The following is a 24,526-nucleotide window of genomic DNA, read 5'->3' on the forward strand; positions in this document are numbered from 1 at the left end:
TTGTAAAAGCAAAGAAAATTCAGAAGTTTAAGTTTGAAATGTAGTAGCTGTGAAGTTCTAGGCAGTTCTTAATTTGGAACTCATTCCTTTACCTCCCCATGAAATGTGAGTTTTTTAAGCATTCCATTTAATTGTAAAAGGATTTTTTTTTTTTTCTTTTGAGACGGAGTTTTGCTCTTGTTACCCAGGCTGGAGTGCAATGGCGCGATCTCAGCTCACCTCCACCTCCACCTCCTGGATTCAAGTTATTCTTCTGCCTCAGCCTCCTGAGTAGCTGGGATTACAGGCATAGGCCACCACGCCCAGCTAATTTTTTTTTTTTTTTTAAGTAGAGCATGGGTTTCTCCATGTTGGTTTGGCTGGTATTGAACTCCTGACCTCAGGTGATCCACCTGTCTCGGCCTCCCAAAGTGCTGGGATTACCGGCATCAGACGCTGCACCCGGCCAAGACCTCTTTTTTTCTTACTCGGGAGCTGTGTGCTTGGCTACCATAAGAGGTTGATTAGATATTTGTGTGGCACTATTGATGAGAATACTGAGCACCGCATTATACCAAAAAAAGAGGTATTAGATGGATAACCCAACTACTCTGATTTGATCATTAAGTATCCTGGGTTAGCTATGACTTGGAATTGGCCTCTAATTCAAAAGAAACTCCATTAAAGAAATAAATTCCTGACTGAGATAAATATTTACTCAAAACCAATTCTCCTTGCTTAGAACCTCAAGGCCATTTTCTTTCTTCCCCTGCTTTTATTCTTTTGTTTCTGTGGTGCTCTTAGCTTCGGATTCTGAACTTTTCAACACTTATTTTCCTGGCTTTCAGTAACTCTGGATGTCCTTATATTTCACTACTGGATCACTAGTTACTTTGACTTTCAAATTCTGTGAGTGCACCAGGGACTTGAACAACCTTACCTCAGGAGGTCAGTTGCTTCACGTCCATTTACCATGAGACAATACTTCCTTCATCTACAAACACATAGGCTGACAGATATAAATGGCTTTGGCTATTCCATCCTCATAGGATAATCTAAATAAGTTAGAAGAAGTAAAGAGAATAAAAGGATGAGCTGTTCTACACTTTTCATAGCTCCCGCTCTGTCATGGGAAATTCAGCATTCCTGCTTACCTCTGTCAGGGAAGAAAGGAAGCTGACCTCTTAGTGCCATGAATGAGAAAGGGTACATTGCCAGTGGAGTAATCACTACCAATTATTTCGCATGTTAAAGATACTGGACTTTTGAAAGGAGAGAAAGAATGGCCAAATGACCAGACTATGTCCATAAAGCTTGATCACGAATGAACATCTTTTTGGCCTAGGGTAAAAAACACAGATTTGCTTTCTAGTTCTGCCCCAACTACTAAAAAGTTAAAAGAAAAACACCTCATCAATGGAAGGTACAAAAACAATGTGGCTATTATAAGATTACTGCTAATATTGTATTAAACAAAACAAAGAGACTTTGTTGATCTTTCTGACTAATGCCCATCTCTTAGAATTCTACATATTTTATTCACCATCCTATAAAAGTAACTGATTAATTTGATCACTGTTAGGGAGAAGATGTCTTGTCTTCTCTCCGGCCAGCAAATCCTATTAAATATTGACAACTTCTGCATTATAAAAGTAAATTTTCTAATTTGTTTCTAACCTAGAGTATTCTCAGATTACCCAAGCTTGGCTACATTGCTGATTATGAACAAACATTGACTTGTCCTCTCAAAATGCTATTTAATGAACAGAGAAATCAGGAATAGAAGGATGCCTAAGGAATGTAGAATATAAAATTTGTATTATAATTTACATAACATTTAAGTTTCATTTCCACATAGAATGTAAACAGCCACAAGATAATGGTGCTCCCACTCTAATGATGAGGAAAAGCTGAGTAATATTTTTCTAGAGTCCATCAGAGAGCTGAGTCCACAAAGCAACTATGTAAGCTAAAGCTGAAGGCATGAAAAGCCCCTATGAAGGGAGAATGTGACCCATATACAGTTTCACTTTTGGCAGAGCAACAAAGGATAAAGTGGTTGTTCTAAAAGACACCTTAAAGCAGGGGGGAAAAAGTAATTCCAAATTTTTTAAAACTCTTAAAGGCTAAGTATAGGCAAATGTGATAATTTACAGTTACTAGGAGCTCCAGAAATAACCACCTTACAAGTTTGTTTGCACAGGCCTCAAATGAATGATTATAATAAATTATGATGGCAAAGAAGAAGGTGGAGGAGAGTATTTCTTGTTGATGTCCTGTGGGAAGTGCAGGAAACCCTCTCTTTTCTCCGATAACCCAGAAAAAGGTCTACTGATTCTGAAGGAAGCAAAAGCTCTTTGCCCTGCAAGGGAGCAGGAAATCCCTGGGGCTCAGGATCTTGCACAGTTACAAAGCGAAAACCTATTAATACTGGCAGGAATAGTGAGAAAGAGGAGGTTGTACAACTCTGACTGCTCAAAACCTTTCACAGAAACATAGCAGAGTGGGTACTATAAAGAAGAAAGGATAGAAATACTGAGAAGTCTCCATCCCCAAAGTTCAAGAGCACAAGCCTAGCCTATGACTGAAGTTGAATCAGGGCAACTGATAATCCATTGCCTTCCCCATAGTTCCACAGAAAGCAGCAACCTATTGCTGGGGGAGGGGCAAGTGCATGTATAAAGGTTATCTCTGTGTACTGGCATGCAGGGTCTGCAGATCACACTGTCTGGGATTCCTGGCTATGCTGCTGCTACCTGCATCAAGAGCTAGCAAAAGCCCAAGATAAGAGTAAAATCCTGGAAAAAAAAAGCTACTCAGCAGGCAACCCTTATAAGAGAAATTGCATTAGCTGAGAAGTGCAGAAAAGATGAGCTCTCCATGAACTCACCTTTTCCTTCTGCCCTCTATTGACAAAAATATTAATGTTATAACATTTGGCAAATATATGTATATTAATGGCCCACATCTATTTTCACAATAGTGCAATAAAGTATAAATTCAGAGTGGAGAGGCAATAGATTAATAAATGAGAGTTTAGTATGTCTTTTTCCATTTTTAAATTTTTTCTTGTCTTTTTATTTTTATTTAAGGTAGGTTTCTTTCAGACAGCATATAGTTGGGTTTTAATTTTTTTGTATATAATCTGACAATCTCTGCCTTTTAATTAAGATATTTAGACTGCTTACAGTTAATATAATATTGATAGGGTTAGATTTAACCCTATTTTCCTAGTTAGTTTCCAGCAAATTGTTTCTTATTAACTATTTAGTGATTTAATTTTTTATTCTTTTTTTCTTGACTTTTTTTTGGGTTGATTAAACATTTTATATGATTTAGTTGTGACAATTTAAACACATAAACTGGGTGACTGCTGAAATATTCTGTAACAATTTAATCAACAAAATGGTTGCAATATTCTCACACTTTTCCCTCCTAAGAGTGAAAAGTCATGGAAATGGAGAAACATTTCTATCTTGCACTAAAAATTGCCATTCCAAACAAATCTTCAGATAAAGGTTTGGGCAGTTAATTATCTATCAGTTTGGTCCATCTAGATATATTTCTTATGATCAAGTGTTGGGAGAAACCTTGGGACTTGTTTTCTCGAGAGAACGCAGATTGTATTTCCGGTGTTCTACAAGCTCTACCGAAAGACTCTACCTGCATAACATGGATAAAAAAGGAGACACAGCACTGCTAATGATTTCATTTATAGGTAATCAGTTACAGCTATTACTCCATTCACCGTGTCCAGACCATACTTAAACCTTGTTATTTTTAGATGCCATGAAAAAATTACTACCAATAAATGGGATAGGGGAGATGTTTAACAGCAGAGCTTTTGCACTGTATGTGACCATAAATCAAGATGATATGTTGCTAAAACAGCTGTCTGGATATGATGGAAAGCATATGATGCGGCCACCTGCCCAGAAGTTGGCTATGGTTAGAATCCAGTTTGGCAAGACAGCAAATCTCTAATTGAATAGTTAACTGAATAATGACTCTAATGGAGCACCATTCCCTTCAATAATGCCGGTAATTAGTTTCTTATTCCCTCACCCCAGAAAAAACTATTGGATATTTTAATCACTATAACATCTTCTGTTTTTAAAGGTCAGTGGCCCAGTTTGGTAGCAATCAGGGTAAAGAAATGAATTTGTGTGTAAACTATGATAAACAGAAGTGATGGCAGCACATTACTGGACAGTAAGACCTTTAGTAATGTTCTCTAATAACCCAAATGCCAAAGATAGGAAGGGAATTTATCACCTCTGAGGTGCAAAATGTTGGGACTGGACAGACAAAAAACGATTATGTCTCTATTTTGTCATCTCTATACTACATAATGATGCCTGGAAGCTCATGTACGTAAAACCTTTACTACAACATCTAAGATATTGTTCTGTTCACAAACCAGATGTAATCCAGAATTCACTGAACCATGGTGGCCTCTCATTACCACCAGATCACTAGGATGCGTGATACATGAGAAAGGTCATTTGTGTTGAGAGTGAATGGAGAATTACAAGGCAGCTTAGATGGTTCGATGTGTCAGTTATTTCTTTAATCTCCGCCACAGCTATATGGTGAACAAAATATTTTTATCTTATTGATAGAATAAAGTCAATATGATACTCATGTAAACAATGATCCCTGTGATGAGAAAATATTAAATAGATTGACATCTACTATTTAACACTCAGTAACTTTGAAGAAAGTTTCATTTTCTTATCTGTAAAATGGCTCTTCCGTAGCTTTTAAAAACCTTAAAAAAGCATCATTAGCTATCATATGATAATAAATTGTTATACAGTTATGGTAAATCTGAGCAGTTTAATCAGCCAAAAAAGAATAATTAGGAGGTAATACGTGGAGAAAGGTTTGAAGTAATAGTCTTCTCTATACCTAACAGTTTTCAAATAATGGTTCTGACCAAATAGAGTGAAGATTTCATGAAAACTTTTGATATTCAACTTCTATTTAGCATTGATATATTTATTCTTTCAAGTAGGCTAGGACTTTGGTTGATATGTTAACAAAATCTTACTTATTTTATTCACTTTTCCTGTTCATCATACAAACTGTTCATCTGAGACTTAAAGAATATTCTGATAGAAAAAACGGCAACCATAGCTTCAAATTACAGTGATATCATTTCCTATCTAAACCATAGATTTAAGAAGTACTTTCTCAAAATTTAATGTACAACACAATTGTACAGATTTCTTGGTTCACATATATTCTGATAAATTAGGTATAGTAAGGAACTATTTTATTGTTGTTATTTATTTTTTTAGTAGCTCTCATCACAAAAAGCCTTTAGCAAACATATTTTAAAAAGTGATACCTCTGAAATAATGAAATTTGTTAATTTTTTTCCAAGAATGTGACAGCAAAACTAATGCCCTCTGAAGTGATAAATAGGGAACTTATCGATTACGGGAGTAATGTTTCTGTATTTGATGCTTTTATAGGGAAAACTAGATCATAGAGGAAAAGGTTACAATTTGAACACCTGAATTATTCAAATTCTTTCTCCTTTTTCTCAAACCTATTGATGACAGGATTTGGGTTTATAATTTTGTTTTCAAAGCATTATAATGATTTACTGACTTTTAATGAAAACTCAACATATATAAATTAACGGTTTTGAAAGGCTTTTGCTTATTACTAGTGTAAGATATATTAATGTGTTAAATATATTCTGGGTGTGTGCAGTATTGAAATCTCTGCATGATTTCTTTGGCTGTAAATAGTATCAGTTGTGTCTATGACTTTTTTTGGTGGCTCAGGGTGTAATGGAGGCTGTGGCAACGTTTTGGGATGCCATGTAGTCTAGTCTTTAGACACCAGTGGTGGCATCAGTGTGTTGAGTGTGCCTGTCCTTGGGTCTCAGGTTGGCATACACTGACACTGCTGTTAGCAGATCTAGGCAGGTCAATTTTTGGCCTCCAGGTAACCTGCGTAAGTGCCAGAAACAGCAGCAGTGGGGTGGGCAGGTGGGTGGCTTCTTGAGCCCTCGGCAGTAGGCATGGTGTGAGTGACGGCAGTTGCAGTAGTGGAACAATGCTCAGGAACCCAAACCGTCAGTCCTAGTGTTGGCAGAAGCTGCAACAGGCTGGGCAGGTCAATTCCAGGCCTGCAGGTGGCACATGTTGGGGGGGTGCAAGCTGTGGTTGTTGTGGTAGTTTTGGTGGTGAAGTAGCAAGCCTTTTGGTTATCTCAAGGAAATGCTTTATAAATAGAAGGGAGAGCAAGTGCAAGGTCCTGAAGCAGAAGTATACTTGACATTATAGAATAATAGCAGGTGACCGGTGTGCCTGGCATGGAGTAGAGAGGCAGGAATAAACATAGGGAGAAGATAATAAAGAAGGATTGGGAGTTTGTGGGTGGGCTACAAACTCATTCTGGGCTTTTAGAAGTCTTTGGAGAAATACAGTTTTCTGAACTTCTATTGTTTCAAGCAAAGGAGTCTGCTGCCATCCCTCGACTCCCACAAAGTAAAATGAAACTCTTTTTGAATCACCACCACGATCTGCCCATACTCCGGTCACCACTCATTCATCACTCTTTTCCTTCCCCCAAACATGAGTTTTCCAATGTTTTAAAATTCATGATTCATTATCACAAAATTCCCCTTTATCCTCATACTCTTTTTCTGAATGTTCCTGGTTCAGACAGAAAGCTGGCTCTTCCCTGTGGACACTAATTCTTCACTTCTCCCTCAATTGTTTTCTTTCCCATGAGTTTTATAACATGGGCCTGGAAGATAGATATCACACTGGTCCTTCACTGTTACTTCCAGATCACTGTCTTTTCCAGTTCTCCCACATCCACACCTGTTGTTGAGTATGCTATCAGACTAGAAATGTATATTCAAATGTTTAGGTTTCATGGATGAGATCTGGCAAACCTTCTAGTCTTCTTCCCCCTTGCCAAGGTCTACCTTTGCATATTGACAGTTCTGCAGCGGAAAGTTTTCCCAAGTTTTGTTCCCAATCTCCAGCCTATGGTTTTAAAGGCTCATATGCAGAATATATCATTAAAGTCATACCTAAAATAGGATGAACGCGGTGGCTCACACCTGTAATCCTAACACTTTGGGAGGCCGAGGTGGGTGGATCACCGGAGGTCAGGAGTTCAAGACCAGCCTGGCCAATACGGTGAAATCCCATCTCTACTAAAAATACCAGTAGCCCAGCATGGTGGCATGCATCTGTACTCCCAGCTACTCAGGACGCTGAGGCAGGAGAATTGCTTGAACCCAGGAGGCAGAGGTTAAGGTGAGCTGAGATTGCGTCATTGCACTCCAACCTGGGCAAGAGAGCCTGCATCTTTCTCCCTTGCTGGATGCTTCCTGTCCTGGAACAACAGACTCCAAGTTCTTCAGTTTTAGAACTCAGACTGGCTCTCCTTGCTCCTCAGCTTGCAGACAGTCTATTGTGGGACCCTGTGGCCGTGTGAGTTAATACTTAATAAACTTCCCTTTATATATATACATATATGTGTGTGTGTGTACACACACACACACACACACACACACACACACACATATATATATATATATATATATATTCTACTAGTTTTGTCCCTGTAGAGAGTTGTGAGTGATACACCTCAAAAATTGGAAACTGAATTAGTTCTTACCTGAGATAATTTGAGAAGGACTGGTCTAGTAGACATCACAAATTCAATACAGATCCTAAAAAAGATAATATTATTTAAACAACGTTTTATTTATTTTATATGCCTAAGTATTTAAATAACATAAATAAACTTTAAAAAGCTATCATGAGGACAACTTTGAATGTATCTACTCTATTTACTTACACATTCATACATACTTACAAGTAATACATGAATGAAAACTCACTGTAAACAATTAAACAATATGAAAGACCATAGATGTAAAAGGTTTATCCGTTCACCACTGCAGCCTTTTCCTCACTGATTCTAATGATCTGTCTCAAGGTAATGTTTCTTCATAATTTAATAGGTATTTTTAATGTAGAAATATTAGTGGATATACACATGATTTAGTTTTGCCATTATTTAAATAAATGAGATTGTACTTGTATTATTCTGTAACCTGATTTTTTTCTCCACTAAATCATATACTTGGAGATCATTCTGGTCAGTTCACATGAATCTACCCCCAAAACAGTCACAGCTTCCAACATAACTGTTGATCATTCCCCTGTTGTTGAACATTCTGATTCTTTGTTTTGCTATTATAATACTATTACCATGTACATGCATTTCTTCACATGTACCTTTCCCAATTGTGCACAGTGTTTGTAGGATATATTCCTAGAAGGAAAGTGCTGGGTCAAGGGTATTTACATTTAAAATGTTAACATTCTTGAAGTGGCCTCCAAAAATTCTGTACCCATTCACAATTTAATCAACAATGCATGAGTATGATCATTTCACACTTTCACTGACCCTGAATTTTATCAAACCTTTCTTAATTTTTGCTAATCTCATAAGTAAAAATACATTTCTTCTGATTGATTGATTTACTTATTTTTGAAACAAGAGTCTTGCTGTATCACTCAGGCTGGCGTGCAGTGGCACAATCTTGGCTCACTGCAACCTCTCCCTCCTGGGTTCAAGCGATTCTCTTGCCTCAGCCTCCCAAGCAGTTGGAATTACAGGTGTGCACCACCATGCCCAGCTAATTTTTGTACTTTTAGTAGAGACAGGGTTTCACCATATTGGCCCGGCTGGTCTCGAACTCCTCACCTGGTGATCTGTCTACCTCAGCCTCTCAAAGTGCTGGGATTACAAGCATCAGCCACCACACCTGGCTTTCTGTTGTTTTAATAAGCATATTACTGTTTTTATCAATTGGTTGTTGATATTCTTTCCACATTTTTTGTTTTCTCAATTTATTTGTAGAGTAATATATATATATATATATATATATATATATATGAGATCAGATATTGATTTTCAATCATTTGACATATATTGTAAATATTTTTTTCTCATTCTGTTGTTTGTCTTTGTTAATGGTGTTCCGATTTATTCTTAAAAATTAAGTCATACCCTAACTTTAAGTTTTATGAGCAAGAAATATCTTCAGATATCTCTACATTGATCAGAACACATCAAGAAGTCATGACCATTTGTTTTATAAAATACTGAGAACTAGGCCAGGGCCAGTGGCTCACGCCTATAATCCCAGCAGTTTGGGAGGCTGGGGCAGGCGGATTACATGAGGTCAGGAGTTTGAGACCGGCCTGACCAACATGGAGAAACCCCATCTCTACTAAAAATACAAAATCCAGGTGTGGTGGCACATGCCTGTAATCCCAGCTATTCAAGAAGCTGAGGCGGAAGAATTGCCTGAACCCAGAAGGCGAAGGTTGTGGTGAGCTGAGATTGCACCATTGTACTCCAGCCTGGGCAACAAGAGCAAAACTACTTCTCGATAACAAAACAAAACACTGAAAACTTTACCTTCTCTTGAAGAGATGTTCTCCCAATAGTTAATATGCATAGTATAATGAGATAAACATGGTTTTATTTATCTATAATAAATATTATATATCCCAGTTAATGACGATAAGATGAATAATGATAATAGCTAATTTTTTTTTTTTTTTTTTTTTTTTTTTTGAGATGGAGTTTCGCTCTTGTTACCCAGGCTGGAGTGCAATGGTGCGATCTCGGCTCACCGCAACCTCCGCCTCCTGAGTTCAGGCAATTCTCCTGCCTCAGCCTCCTGAGTAGCTGGAATTACAGGCACGTGCCACCATGCCCAGCTAATTTTTTTGTATTTTTAGTAGAGACGGGGTTTCACCATGTTGACCAGGATGGTCTCGATCTCTAGACCTTGTGATCCGCCTGCCTCGGCCTCCCAAAGTGCTGGGATTACAGGCGATAATAGCTCATTTTTATTTATTATATACCAGGTGGTTTAGGTAATTTCTGTCATCATTCTTCTTCACAACTATTGTTATTATTTTTAAAAAAGAAAATTGGGAGTGAAAATGATCAGAAAACTTGCTCAAAATTGCATAGGTAGCAAGTGGCATGGCAGGAATTTCAAGGCAAGCAGTTTGAATTCAAGGCCACTGTTCCCCACCCTTAACATTGCATTGTACCTCTTATCTTCACTTTAGGCAGGGAAGATGAGTGACAGTTCAGATTAAAGTAATAGCAAACTAGGAATCCTTCATACTTTAAAACAAGGGAGCATGGGGTCCTGCAAGATCACAGGACAGGTTAAGGTAGGAACTGAGAATTGACCTTAGATTTTGCAACATGAGGAAAAACAGTGCTGTGGAAGTAAGGGCAGTTCTAGTGCAGAAGTGGGAGAAAATGCATGATTGGTGGGATTTTGCTATAAAGAAGGGCTAAGAAATAGACTGTAGCAAGCTAGGGAAGTAAGCCCAAGCCAATGTTTTGTAAAGACGGCTTTAAAAAAATAACTACATGTTGATGAAAAGCAATCAGTAAGTAGCAAAAATCTAACAATTCAAAAGAGGCAGAAGATAATTACCGGAGGCTATTTTTAATTTTTGGTAAAACTTATGACGAGAATAAAAATTTAACATCAGATACATTATCAGATTGAATTATTATGGTAAAACTGCAACAAAACACAATTCATGCTAAGAATCTGGTACCAAAAACTACTAATCTCTGAAACATAACGCGCTATCTTTCGTCTTTGTTAGCAGGGCATCAGGTATTACGGTATTACGATGTAAAAAATATTTCAATAGCCATTAAGGTTTTGGGTTTTAATAGATACCGTTTAAAGCAAAAATAAACACATAAAAATGTGTGTATCTGTGTGTGTCTAACATTAGTTGAGTGTTTACTACCGTTTAAAGCAAAAATAAACACATAAAATTGTGTGTATCTGTGTGTGTCTAACATTAGTTGAGTGTTTACTATATTCCAGAAATAGGGTGCTTGGCATTACACAGCCTAGGGATTTTTGTCTTTTGGTTTCCTTCCTGCTTAACAACAACAACAACAACAACAACAACAAAAAACCCAAAAAACAAAACAAAACAAAACTGCTTGGGAGACTGGGGACTAAATTGAAGAAGGTAAAGCAAGCAGTTTTCTGGGGTAAAAGGTATAAAGTTTTAAAATCTCCCAACGTTCCCTACATTTGCATTATCTGCCTTAGGCATCTACTTTTACTACCTCAAGCATTAGTTTTTCCTGTCCCAACTCCTGCGGAGAAAGCGGGTCATAAAGACGCGTCCTTGGCCCGGGTCTGCTCTCCATCTGTGAACCAGCTTCCTGGCGTTAGAAAATCTTACACGTAAAAGGAAAAGGGGGAGGGAAAAACGGACTCCCGCGTGGGCAGGCACGGCCCGGAGCCTACTCACCTACCCTCCCTGCGCGCCAGCCCGGCGGCGTCGGGAAGCTCCTCCCCGGCCGCTCTTTCCTCCTCCTCCTTCCTGGCGGCCGTGGCGGGCGAAGCGTGAGCGCTGCGGTATTTTGTCCCGAACGGTGACCCCTCCTTCCAGGCGGGCTGCGGCGGCGTCAGCGGCAGCGGAGCGTGGAGGAGAGGCCCGGCCGGCCCGGCGGCCCGGCGGCCCGGAGGCCGCGGAAGGTGAAGGCCGGGCCGCCCACGCGCGCCGCGGGATTGAGCGGGAAAGAGGCGGGCGTTAGAGAGCCCCGCCCGGCCGCTGGGAAGGTGGGGGAAGCCCCGTGCGCCCCCCGCCCGCCGGCCGCCGCCGCCCAGCTGGCCCTGCAGCCGTCGCCGCTGCCTCGGGCTACAGCCCCGGGCTTGGCGGCGCCGGCTGGGGAAGGAGGGCGGCGAGCGCGCCCGGAGCCGCCGGAGATGGCGGGAGGGCACTGCGGCGGCTTTGCCGCGGCGGCGGCCGGCAGCGGCGAGATCGTCCAGCTGAACGTGGGGGGGACCAGGTGAGTCGGCGGGGGGTGGGGTTTGCAGCGGGGATGCCGTGGCGGCCGCCTCCTGCGGGGGCGACGGGGACCCGGAGTTGCAGGAACTCGGGCGAGCGTGGGGCCCTCCAGGCGGGAAGAACGTCGGGCGGATTTTGGAGCTGGTGAGGGATCCGTGCAGCTCGGAATTACCGAGGACCAGGCCCTGGTGGCCGAGGAGCTGCTGTCTTGGAATGCCAACCTTTGTCCCTCCCCCTTTCTAAGCTCTCAGGCGAGGAGGACCATGACATAGCCTCCCTTACCTCCTCTGAGATTAGAGTGTTTTTGAGGAATTTATTGAGTAGAAGCCTGGCTTTGTGGTTTGGACGTTGGAGATGAACCTGCCTTCCTTTCTCTTTGGTCAGCAAGGTGTCGGTTTTCTTAGGGAAGAGTGCGATGTTCTTTTACACGCTTAATTACGGGGTTTGTAATTTGAAAGATTTCTGTGTTGGGAATGCAGTCGATTTGCAGTGCATAATTGTTTATTTTCAGAATTTTTAGTGCATGGACTTGAAGGTTCTGGTCAACTTTTAGACAGTGTGTCCAGGAACTGTAGTTTGAACATTTGCTTCTAGGAAGCTCTGGATATTGGCACAGCGTGGCGCCCTTGGAGTAAACAGACTGAAAGCTCTTCTCTGTCTGTTCTCTCTCTGGCCTTCCGCCTCCTTCTTTCTGTGCCTGTTATTAAGTTTGTTGGGGGGTGGGAATCATAGTTTTTGTGGATTTCCTATAACTTATGAGTCAGTCCTTTCAGAAAAGGGAGTTTGCCAGCTGTTCGAAAGAAGGGTTAGTTGAGTTTTAGGTTTGGGAGGAGATAAACAAGGAAATGCCCTGAAATACAGTGTATTTTGCTGTGCTTGAGAATATGATTTTCAATCAGCATTTTAACAGTAATTTAATGTCCTAGAACCATAGTGACAAATGTCTGCTGCAGTGCTTTAATCTTAAACATTTGATAGCTTTCTAGAATTTAACACAGAGAACAGTGATACTTTGTTGTTTCTTACTGCTTTTTCCTCTTCCCCCAAATCAAAATTTAGAGAATTTACAACGTTATTGCAGTTGTATAGAAACCAGTCTGATGGAGATTTATGTCTCCTGATGTAAGAGATGGAGTTTTTTTCTACAATCACGTTAAAATATTGGAAGTTTGGTAACTTGTGGAATACTCCAAAAGAGGAGGCCTGCAAAGAGTGTTGATACTGAAGAGCAGCAGTATAATCATTTAAAATCCATACACTGGTTTCTACTTGCTTTTGATACTTAATATATTTCTATTCAGACATTCAGAAGGACATACAGTATGTTATTTACTGTATGGATGCCTTAATACTGAGCGAACTCTTAAAGACTGCAGAATTCATTTAACAATTTTAATTTGTAAGGCAGTTATCTTGACACTGTAACATTCTATCTTGTGTTTATGTTATTTATGGAACTTGAGCTTATCAGGTTCTAATTTTTCTAAGTTATACTAGCAAAGAATACAAGATAATACATTACTGGTTTGAACAGTTTAGAAGACATCAAATTGTTAGTAGGAATGGAAGCATTAAAAAAACTTCAGAAAATTGTTTAAAAAACCTTATAAGTAGTAATGGTATGGCCTATAGAAAACCACATCTGACTCATATTCTAAGAATGTTTTCTAGATTTGCTTTGAATCATACATACATGCAGCATTTTAGACCTAGATGAGATCCAGAAGTCATTTGTATCTTGTAGAAAACACAGTGTAACACAGTCACTTAAGCCATTGTAAGAGAAAAATCGTGATGTGATTGCCATTGAAGTTTAGAAACTACTGTGGCATAGAATGGAAGTCCAGAAGTAATAGAGTAAAACTCAGAAGGAGAGTTTATTGGAAGCAGAGAAGCATATGCTATAGGTAAGGTCTTTTTTTTTTTCTTCTTTTTCTTCAAGAGAATAGACATGTAAATGGATATACTCAAAGGAATTACAGAAATGACTAATTTTTATGGTTTAATGCCTTGTGGGCGATTCAGGAAGTAGAGAAGATTAAGTTTCATTTAGCATTGTTAATATTTGTTATTTACAAAAAGTAATGAAATGAAAGAAACCCACTATGACTGAATTTGTGATTTATTCTGTTAAGGGTAAGAGCGATGATTTTAGGCCTCATGCAAGAGGGCTGGAACTAGCCAATGGGGACTGCCAGACAGAGCTTTTGAGTCAGATATGTTTCCAGTTCCCAGGCTTTGTCTCTAACTTAAGCCTAGCAACCTTAGACAAATATTTTCATGCTTAGTCTAGTAAAATGTAAAGTGACAGACAATAGTACCAACCTTATGAGATTGTTATAGGAATTTGAATAAATGTGAAATATAAAGGTTAGTGGCATTATCAATAGTTACAGTGCAAAATAAATAACTAATCAGATTGCTTCCAAGTTAATTTAGTAGGAGGCAAGTTGCATGAAGTGTAACTGTGGATATGCTAATTTCTTTAGCAATTCTTTTGCTGAGACCAGATTGCACACGACTATTCTTGGGACACTATGGGTATGAGATTAAAAAAAAAAAAATCAAAACAGAAAAGGCTTTCATTTATCTTTGAAATGATTATGCTTATCATATGTAATTTTAAGTGTTTTAGTTTTCATGAAGTTATATTTGAGACTAGTTTTGGGCCTGATGTTTAAAAAAATTGGTGGGGTTAAGGGTACAGTTCCTTTGCCCAGAAATTCCAGGTTACTAACCTTTCCCCAAAATGCTGATTAAAATTGAAACTGATTATACAATTTTAAGCAGACCTTTGCAATTTTCTAAGTAGCACATAATTTTAATTGTTTGAAATACAATTGTTGAATAAGTGGTGAATATGAAAGATTGCAAGTTATAAGCTATCTTTATTTGGAATGAATTTGATGGTCTCCAGAACAGAGCGGATCTTCATTGTAGTGAATCCTTGGATCCTTCAATTTACCATTGACTGGAATTTGCTTTGATTTTGGACAAAGTCTGTTTTCTGTGACGAGGGTAATCTGTATTTTTCATGTTTTCTTAGGAGTCTACTAAGAAATGCACTTAGGAGCATTTGCAGTGTTTTCCTAAAGTGGCTCCTTTGTTAATCGGATAAATGGCATAGGAGCTGCTTATAAACACACTGTCCATAACCTTTGATATTAGTCAACTTCTGTGTGTTCCCTAAAGTACCCCTTACTGTAGTTTACATTTAAATGTCTTTAATAAATGGATTGTTGTACTGTCTTTCCTTTAGTTAGCCAGTGAAAGAATACTTCTCCTTACAAATTGTAAAGTTATCAGTGGGAAGAAATGGAGATAAACTTTTTTTTTTTCTTTTTTTTTTGAGGCAGAGTCTCACTCTTGTCACCAGCCAGGCTGGAGTGCAGTGGCGGATCTCGGCTCACTGCAAGCCCTGCTTCCCTGGTTCAAGCTTTTCTCCTGCCTCCCGAGTAACAGGGACTACAGGCACATGCCACCATGCCAGCTAATTTTTGTGTATTTTTAGTTGAGATGAGGTTTCACAATGTTGACCAGGATGATCTCGATCTCCAGACCTCATGATCTGTCTGCCTCGGCCTCTCAGAGTGCTGAGATTTTTTTTTTTTTTTTGAGGCGGAGTCTTGCTCTGTTGCCAGACTGGAGTGCAGTGGCATGATCTTGCCTCACTGCAGCCTCTGCCTCCTGGATTCAAGCGATTCTCCTGCCTCAGCCTCCCAAGATAAACTTTTAATTGTTATTGGAAAGCATGTTTTTATTTTTATTTTTATTTTTTATTTTTTTAAAGAAAGAGAAAGAAAAAAAAAGAATAATAATAAAAAAGAATAAAGAAGAGGAAGAAAGAGAAAGAGGAAGAGGGAGAGAGAATGGGGGTATTGCTTTATTGCCCAGGCTAGAATGCAGTCTAAATATGGTTATGCCTATCATTGTGCTTAATAATGGAGACATGAAAAAAAATGAGGGAAGAAAATAACAAACAAGGAGCCAACCAATATTTCGTTTAAACTTGTAAGTTGATATGATGTGGTACTGATAAGAGTGTATATTTTGTGTATTTAAAGTGGAGAGTTCTATAAATGTTAATTAAGTTTGCTTGTTCCAGATCTGAGTTCAAGTCCTGGATATCGTTGTTAATTTTCTATCTCATTGATCTGTCTAATATTAATGTTGAAGTCTCCCATTATTATTATGTGGGAGTCTAAGTCTCTTTATAAGTCTTGTATATCTGGGTATTCCTGTATTGGGTGCGTATATATTTAGGATCTTTAGCTCTTCTTGTTGTTGCATTGATCGTTTTATCATTATATAATGTCCTTCTTTGCTTCTTTTGATCTTTGTTGCTTTGAAGACTATTTTATCAGAGGCAAAATTTGTAACTTCTGCTTTTTGTTTATTTTTGCTCTCCATTTGGTTGGTAAATCTTTCTCCATCCCTTTGTTTTGAGTCTGTGTATCCTTGCATATAAGATGGGTCTGGATGCAGCATACCGATGGGTTTTAGGCCCATTAGTTGATATAAATTCTTCATTATATTGGCGCTCTTTACTTTTTGGTATTTTTTTTAGAAAGGCTGATACTGTTTGTTCCTTTCTATGTGTAGTGGTTCTTTCAGAAGCTCTTGTAAAGCAGGCCTGGTGGTGATGAAATCTCTGAGTGCTTGCTTGTTCACAAAAAAATTTTTCCTTCGCTTATGAAGCTTAGTTTGGCTGGATGTGAAATTCTTGGTTGAAAGTTCTTTTCTTTAAGGATGTTGAATATTGACCCCCCCCCCCCCCTTCTGGCTTGTAGGGTTTCTGCTGAGATCTGCTGTAAGTCTGATAGGCTTCCCTTTGTGGGTAACCTGACCTTTCTCTCTGGCTGCCCTTAGTATTTTCTCCTTCATTTCAACCCTGGTGAATCTGACGATTATGTGCCTAGGGGTTGCTCTTCTTGAGGAATATCTCTGTGGTGTTCTCTGTATTACCTGGAGTTGAATATTGTCCTGCCTTGCTAGGTTGGGAAAAATTTCCTGAATAATATCCTGAAGCGTATTTTCCAGCTTGGATTCATTCTCTTCGTCACATTCAGGTACACCTATCAAGCTTAGATTAGGTCTTTTCACATAGTCCCATATTTCTTGAAGACTTTGCTCATTCCTTTTTATCCTTTTTTTCTCTAATCTTGTCTTCTCGTTTTATTTCATTAAGTTTGTCTTCGACCTCTGTTATCCTTTCTTCTGCTTGATCAATTCAGCTGTTAAAACTTGTGCATACTTCACGAAGTTCTCGTATTGTGTTTTTCAGCTCCATCAATTCACTTATTCCTCTCTAAATTGTGTATTCTTGTTAACATTTCGTCAAACCTTTTTTCACAGTTCTTAGTTTCTTTGGATTGGGTTAGAACAAGTTCTTTTAATTCACAGAAGTTTCTTATTATCCACATTTTGAAGCCTGCTTCTGTAATTGGAACACACTCGTTCTCCATCAAGCCTTCTTTCGTTGCTGATGAGAAACTGTGATCCCCTGCTGAGGGAGAGGCGTTCTGATCTTGGGTATTCTCAGCCTTTTTTGGCTGTTTTCTACCCTTCGTTGTAGATTAACCCATCTGTGGTCTTTCTAATTACCATCTTTGTAATGGGGTTTCTGAGTGGACGTCCAACTTACTGATTCTCAGCGCCGAAATCTGAGCAACCCACTGCGCCTACTAAATCAGCGGCGTTACGATTGATAGTGCTTTTCTGACTCTGCACCAAGAACCGATGCTCTGAGGCACGGGCAAAACCGCCTCTCAGGTCACAAGAGTCGCGCTGGCTACCCGTGGGGCTCCTCCGCTGGGAATCTCCTGGTGCATGAGCAACAAGAATTCATGTGAAGGTGTGGCGTCCTCTCGTTCTTTGCGCTTTCACTGCGAGCTACAATCCCGAGCTGCTAGTGACCAGCCATCTTGGATCTCTCTCCGGAAAGCATGTTTTGATAATGATAGAAAATTTCTTTTAGAGACTAAGATAAGCATTTTTTATGGAACAGTACATACACTGTTTCTGCTGTTACTGACACTGAGACTGATACTACTAAATGGTTTAAGTGGGCAGTTTATGACTTCTGTTTGTCAACACCAGTGTACTCTGAAAGTGCTCTGTTGTAACCATAAAAGGCTTGCAGATGGTACAGAAGAATCAAGTCTTTGTTTTGTACAAAACATTTAACTGAGCGTGTAGTGTGGTTCTGGTTATCACACATCAGTTTCTACAGACATTTACTGAGGATGTGCTAGGTGCCAAGCACAGTGCTTTTAGGTTGTCCTCTGCCTTTAAGAAAAAAACAGCATAGGCTGGGCATGGTGGCCCACACCTGTAATCCCAGCACTTTAGGAGGCTGAGGTAGGTGGATCACGGGGTCAGGAGATTGAGACCATCTTGGCTAACACAGTGAAAACCCATCTCTACTAAAAATACAAAAAATTAGCTAGGCGTGGTGGCACGTATCTGTAGTCCCAGCTACTCGGGAGGCTGAGGCAGGAGAATCACTTGAACCTGGGAGGTAGAGGTTGCAGTGAACTCAGATCATGCCTCTGCACTCCTGCCTGGGCAAGAGAGCGAGACTCCATTTAAAAAAAAAAAAAAAAGCCGGGCACGGTGGCTCAAGCCTGTAATCCCAGCACTTTGGGAGGCCGAGGCGGGTGGATCACGAGGTCAAGAGATCGAGACCATCCTGGTCAATATGGTGAAACCCCGTCTCTACTAAAAATACAAAAAAGTAGCTGGGCATGGTGGCACATGCCTGTAATCCGAGCTACTCAGGAGGCTGAGGCAGGAGAATTGCCTGAACCCAGGAGGCGGAGGTTGCGGTGAGCCGAGATCGCGCCATTGCACTCCAGCCTGGGTAACAAGAGCAAAACTCCGTCTCAAAAACAAAACAAAACAAAACAAAAAAAAACACGGTTTTTAATACAAAGTGCATTTCTGAAACTGAGTTTGAAAGGTGAATGTACAGCTAATCCATTTATCAAGATATATAAAATATTATGAGTCATTGTTGCCTCAGGTACCTGGATGAACTTGCAAAGTTGAGAGATCCATGAGACTTCTGACGCTACTCTGTGTAAGCCTTGGTAGTCACAGTTTTCACCCTGGCCTGCAATCCAGTGCTGTTTAATATCCCATTTAGAAGATGGAAGTGGGAAGTAGGATGCATTTTGGGGTTTGTTAAGCTGCAGTGAGCAAAAAGTAAGCAACCTACATGTTTTTGATAATTATAGGCTGCTAATTTAGGTAACGGCAGACAATAGAGGGGTGATACCGTTCTCACCTGCACAGTCTGGGAAACATCCTTAGCCATTTTGGCTGGGGTTGGCCTGTATTTCCTGCTGATAGTGCATGGTAACTAGTGCCACTATTCAGTCACCTTGTTTAGTTTAAATATGAAAGATAAAAATAAATTTAGGGATTTCATATAATCCAGAAAATGAATGTGGAGTGAAAGTAGAGGTTTTATAGTCAGAGAAGGGCTGGACTGAACAAGTGCTATAGTGCTTTGGTTGCCATGTCAGTTTATATCAGTTATTTGTTTATTGTCCCAGTCTGTTACACTGTACTTTCGTAAAGATCCTCCCAAAATTGGTGGTAAGATACAAACTTGATCAAATGACAATTAACCTCAGAACAGTGGTGTATTTGCTGAATGATTTTTGAATGAATGAAGTCAGCAGTTGTAAATAGCCCAAGAATGAATATAAAGAGGATGTTAAACAAGTAATTTACAGTGAAATTACTATGAGCTTAAAAAGAGATAATACAAGGTAGGATATTTAGAAAAACAATTACAGGGGGCTGGGTGTGCAGCGGGTGGAGCATAGTGGCTCATGCCTGTAATCCCAGCACTTTAGGAGGCTAAGGTGGGTGGATTACCTGATGTCAGGAGTTCAAGACCAGCCTGACTAACATATGGAACCCCGTCTCTACTAAAAATACAAAAAAAAAAAAAAAAAAAAGAAAAAAAATTACAGGGAAGATAAAACCTGAGTGATATCAAGAATGATGGGTGGATCTTGAATGAAGAGGGTGATCTCTCTGAATAAAGATACCAAAATGATAATAAGCATGAATTGTTTTGGGATATGAAGAAGTTTTGTCTTATTGGAAGGGAAAACCAGCATTTGTATTAGAGAGATGAAATGGAACCTGAAGGTAATTTTGAATGTTATACTGAGAATTTGAGACTTGGTATGATGGGCTAATTGTTGATTCTTCAGCAGAGATTAGCTTTTTGGAAAGTAGTATTTTAAGATGCCATATGTGACAGACAACTAGTTGTTGTTGAAAGCTGCTTGTGTAATCTTAACTCTGAATTGAAAGTAGCAACATTTAAAAATATTAAATGTAATAAATATATTGGTACAACTATAACTGTCAAACATCTTGTAAATCATTATCCAGAATATTAAAACAAATTAACTAATATTGAAATTTCAATTCATGTTCTCATTTTAATGCCAGATGATTTTTAATTACAGATTTAGTACCTCAAGACAAACTCTTATGTGGATTCCAGATTCTTTTTTTTCCAGGTATTTTATATAATTCTTTAGTATATCTTTTAATATATTTGTGTATTTACCAAAATATAATAATTTTTTGTCAGTTAAATTGTTTTTATTTTTTGAATAAAGAAAGTTAACTCTTAAAATGTTTGGTTTTTTTTTTTTAACTTGGAGGATAGATAACTTATTTTTAGTGGTCTTTGACATTTGATAAAGAATTAGCACATTTGTTTATACTCAGATTTTTTAAAACTAACTTTAGATTGTCGATGCTTTCCAGTTTGCTGAGTGGAAGAATTTCAACACTTCGAGATGAAACTGGTGCTGTGAGTATAATAATAATTATTGATACATATTTCTAAAGTAGTGCTTATAGTACTTGGTCTTAATATATACTTACTCTAAGAATGTGGGAAAACTGATGTTTTAATAATCACTGAATGAAAATGGCATAATTTTATTTCTTGTCATACGTAGTTTTTCGCAATTAGAGAAGATCCCTAAATAGGGAATACTACATATAGCAATTTAAGTGTTCATAATTAGAAAGATTGTAGGGTATGAGCTAACACTGGTATTGGAAGAAATATTTTTTAGATCAATAATTGAAACTTTAACAGTAAGTGGATAAATGTAAATATTCTAATATTTTTATATTAGAATATAAGAGGTTAAATTAGTAAAGTCCTACAGCTTTTTGTTTTATTTTGGAGAATAATTTGGTGAATTTGTGCAATATTGAGACAGTGAGGGAAGGAAAGAATTGCAAAGTTTCAGTGCAAAAAAGTTGGTTTATACATTTAGAGGCAACAAAGTGACCAATGGTATTTATTTGCTGTCGTGAGATTTGGAGATGAAATAAGGTAACAAAGGCAGATATGGACATGTAAAATTATAAAAAGTCATCAGTAATAAGATCTCCACAAATCTGTGATATTTCTTCAATTTTTGAGCTACTCTAATAAAAACAAAAGTAAGAATTTATGAAGTTTAGAAGAATCTTATTGATTGTATATACGTAGTTGATCGTAGTAGGAAAAGTGTTATTATTGGCTACCATTTGCCTTTCTGATTGACTTACATAAGCTTTAAAAGGTGTTCAGTTTTTATGATTAGATCTTTTGTAAATGATTCAAAATAGGTGTTGGTATAAATTTCTATAAAAAGTTATCAATTATGGGCCGAGTGTGGTGGCTCACGCCTGTAATCCCAGTGCTTTGGGAAGCTGAGGCAGTTGGATTACTTGAGGCCAGGAGTTCGAGACCAGCCTGGCCAACATGGTGAAACCCCATCTCTACGCTGTGTGTGTGTGTGTGTGTGTGTGTGTGTGTGTGTGGTGTGTGTGTGTGTGTAAATTAGCCAGATGTGGTGGCAGATGCCTATAATACCAGCTACCTGAGAGGCTGAGGCAGGATAATTGCTTAAACTTGGGAGGTGGTGGTGGCAGTGAGCCAGGATCACACCACTGCACTCCAGCCTGTGTGACAGAGCAAGATTCTATCTCAAAACAAACAAACAAAAGTTACCAATTATGTATTTTACATTTTCAAGCAATTTGTTTTCCTCTTATGTATTCTGTGGTGCTGTATTTGAAAAAAAATTGTTGTTACCTCTCCCTAGCCCTGAAGAAAATTGAATTTAGTGAAAGTGTTACAAGGATAATATTTGTGTCCACTTTTGATAGCAGTGTGCAGTATTTACTTTTCTCAATACCCCCTGTGCATTATTAAGGTACATTGTAGTTTTAAAGATTCAACAATGTGAGAAAGTATTGTTTATTCATAACGTTTTCAAAGTACCGATTGAATTCTGGACTATTTCAGATAAAAATGTTTCCTCAGGTGTCACTTTTACCAAAGGTATCAATAAAAGTGATTTTATTATATAAGATTTTTTCTACATATTAAAATATCAGTTTAACAGTAACTTCAGAGGAAGAAAAAGACACCATCTTTTTCTGAATGCACCCAGAACTACATTCCAATTATAGAAACGTTAAAATTTAAGAGTGGAAACAAGGAAACGTAGTATTTAAATAATTCAGACTTTGTTCCTTATTAGTGTTACAGATATTAAAGTTAAAAGATTAATTTGTAATTTGAGAGTAAAACAGTTCTCTTTTTTACAGATATTTATTGATAGAGATCCAGCAGCATTTGCACCCATTTTAAATTTTCTTCGGACAAAAGAACTAGACTTAAGGTGAGAAATGCACTCTTTTAAAAGTAAATTTCTTTCTGGTAAACATGTGTTTTTAGTATATTTTATGAAGGAAAAGTTTTTTTTTTTTTTTTTTTTGAGATGGAGTCTTGCTCTGTCACCCAGGCTGAAGTGCAGTGGCACGATCTTGACTCACTGCCACCTCTGCCTTCTAGGTTCAAGCAATTTTCCTGTCTCAGTCTCCTCAGTAGCTGGGACTACAGGTGCATGCTGAATAATTTTTTTTATTTTGGTAGAGAAGGGGTTTCACCATGTTGCCCAAGCTGGTCACAACTCCTGAGCTCAGGCAATCCTCCCACCTCAGCCTCTCAAAAGTGCTGGGATTACAGGTGTGAGCCATCATGCCCAGCCGTAAAAGGTTGTTTTTTTGTTGGTTTTTTTTTAAACTAAGACTTTGATTAGAAGTTTCCTCATGCTGAAACTCAATGTGATGGTCGGGCCTATAATCCTAGCTGCTCTGCAGAGGAGGCTGAGATAGGAGGATCCCTTGAGGCCAGGAGTTTGAGGCTACAGTGAGTTATGATCATGCCTCTGGCCAGTACTGCTATACTGTTAACTCAGATAGTTTCAAAATAGAATAAGAAAGTTTTATGCATTTTTAATGTTAAGTTAGTCATAACTAGTTTCACAAATAAAAACAATTTAACATGGTAAGTGTATATGTTTATTAAGGCTGGGGAATATTTTTAAAATAAGGACAAATTACAACTGAAACCTAAAATGAATCATTAGTATTAAAAATTTTGAAGCTTCTATTTCTTTTAACTTTTATTTTCATGTTACTTTACTACTGTAAAGTAGCATCATTTTCATCTGGATAACATAGCCCTTCCCAAGGCTGGTCTTTTTCTTTCTTTTTTTTTCTATTTTATTTGTTCGACAAATATTTATTACATAGCTATTCTATACAAGCATGAGATATACAAACGTAGATCAGAAATAGATCATGCCCACAGGGAATTCACAGTTTAATTGGGGAGATTAAGACAGATATGTATAGAAATAATTATGATAAAAAGTTAAAAGCAACTAATGTCACTAAAGAATGATTTCCATTCTATCTTTTGCCTTCTAGACAATTATTTGTACTAGCCCGATAGAGCCCTGCTCTCTCATTTAGTGACCCAATTCGTGTGTGTGTGTATATATATGAGAAAAGAAAATTTTTAAGTATACAGCAGAATATTTTTGTTCACATGTTTTTTTTATTTAGACTTTTTAACGATTAAGAGTAATAGAAATAAAGAACATTGGGAGAAAAGTAATTTTTAAAGCCTTATGACCGTATACATGAAGAACCTAGAATGTTTTCCTTTCGCTTCAGATGATAATACATGTTTGCAGTGTTAGAGAATTTATATCGTTTGTTTCCTTGTAGGGGAGTGAGTATTAATGTTCTCAGGCATGAAGCAGAATTTTATGGGATCACACCATTAGGTATGTGCTCTTCTCTTAACATTTTTCATTTATGATTTGACTCATGCATGAAACTTGCCCAAATGATTTGTGTTTATATCAGGTCCTAATTTTTGATGAAATTGTTCAGTGCTTAGTTTTTGTGGATTTTCATAGTAAAAAGATGTTGTCAGCTCTGATTTAACTTAAAATTTTCCTTTTCTTTCCTTATCCTCTTGAACTAGAGAAAATAAAAATGGAGTACTGTTTTTCTGTTTGCATGTACTCTTGACAAGTTTGCTTTGAAATGTTTTTAGTAAGAAGGCTTCTCTTATGTGAAGAATTGGAGCGTTCCTCTTGTGGCAGTGTCCTTTTTCATGGTTACTTACCTCCACCAGGTATTTTCACTTTATTTAATCTTTTTAAAAATTTCTTGTATCATTAAACAACTACAAGCATATGAATAGAAAAAACTTCCTTGATTATTGAGTTTTTAATCTGTAAATTTAC

At 38.2% G+C, this 24,526-nt stretch overlaps 1 protein-coding gene across 3 annotated transcripts in view; it reads left to right on the plus strand.

The window, feature by feature from the left end:
- Positions 1 to 11,410: 11,410 nt before the first annotated feature.
- Positions 11,411 to 24,526, plus strand: part of KCTD3 (potassium channel tetramerization domain containing 3) — a 58,933-nt gene continuing 45,817 nt past the window's right edge. Inside the window, exons 1-6 of one of the 3 annotated variants that reach the window (XM_039463450.2) lie at positions 11,411 to 11,883; positions 20,375 to 20,428; positions 20,682 to 20,727; positions 22,530 to 22,603; positions 24,000 to 24,058; positions 24,334 to 24,414. In XM_039463450.2, the coding sequence (XP_039319384.1) occupies positions 11,801 to 11,883; positions 20,375 to 20,428; positions 20,682 to 20,727; positions 22,530 to 22,603; positions 24,000 to 24,058; positions 24,334 to 24,414 (397 nt within the window). In that variant the 5' untranslated portion in view covers positions 11,411 to 11,800. Of the gene's footprint in view, positions 11,884 to 20,374; positions 20,429 to 20,663; positions 20,728 to 22,529; positions 22,604 to 23,999; positions 24,059 to 24,261; positions 24,415 to 24,526 lie in introns of those variants that run through there. The other 2 variants (XM_074385189.1, XM_074385190.1) reach the window with 2 other exon arrangements.

This window comes from Saimiri boliviensis, chromosome 14 (assembly GCF_048565385.1).
Source record: "Saimiri boliviensis isolate mSaiBol1 chromosome 14, mSaiBol1.pri, whole genome shotgun sequence".
Lineage (NCBI taxonomy): Eukaryota > Metazoa > Chordata > Mammalia > Primates > Cebidae > Saimiri > Saimiri boliviensis.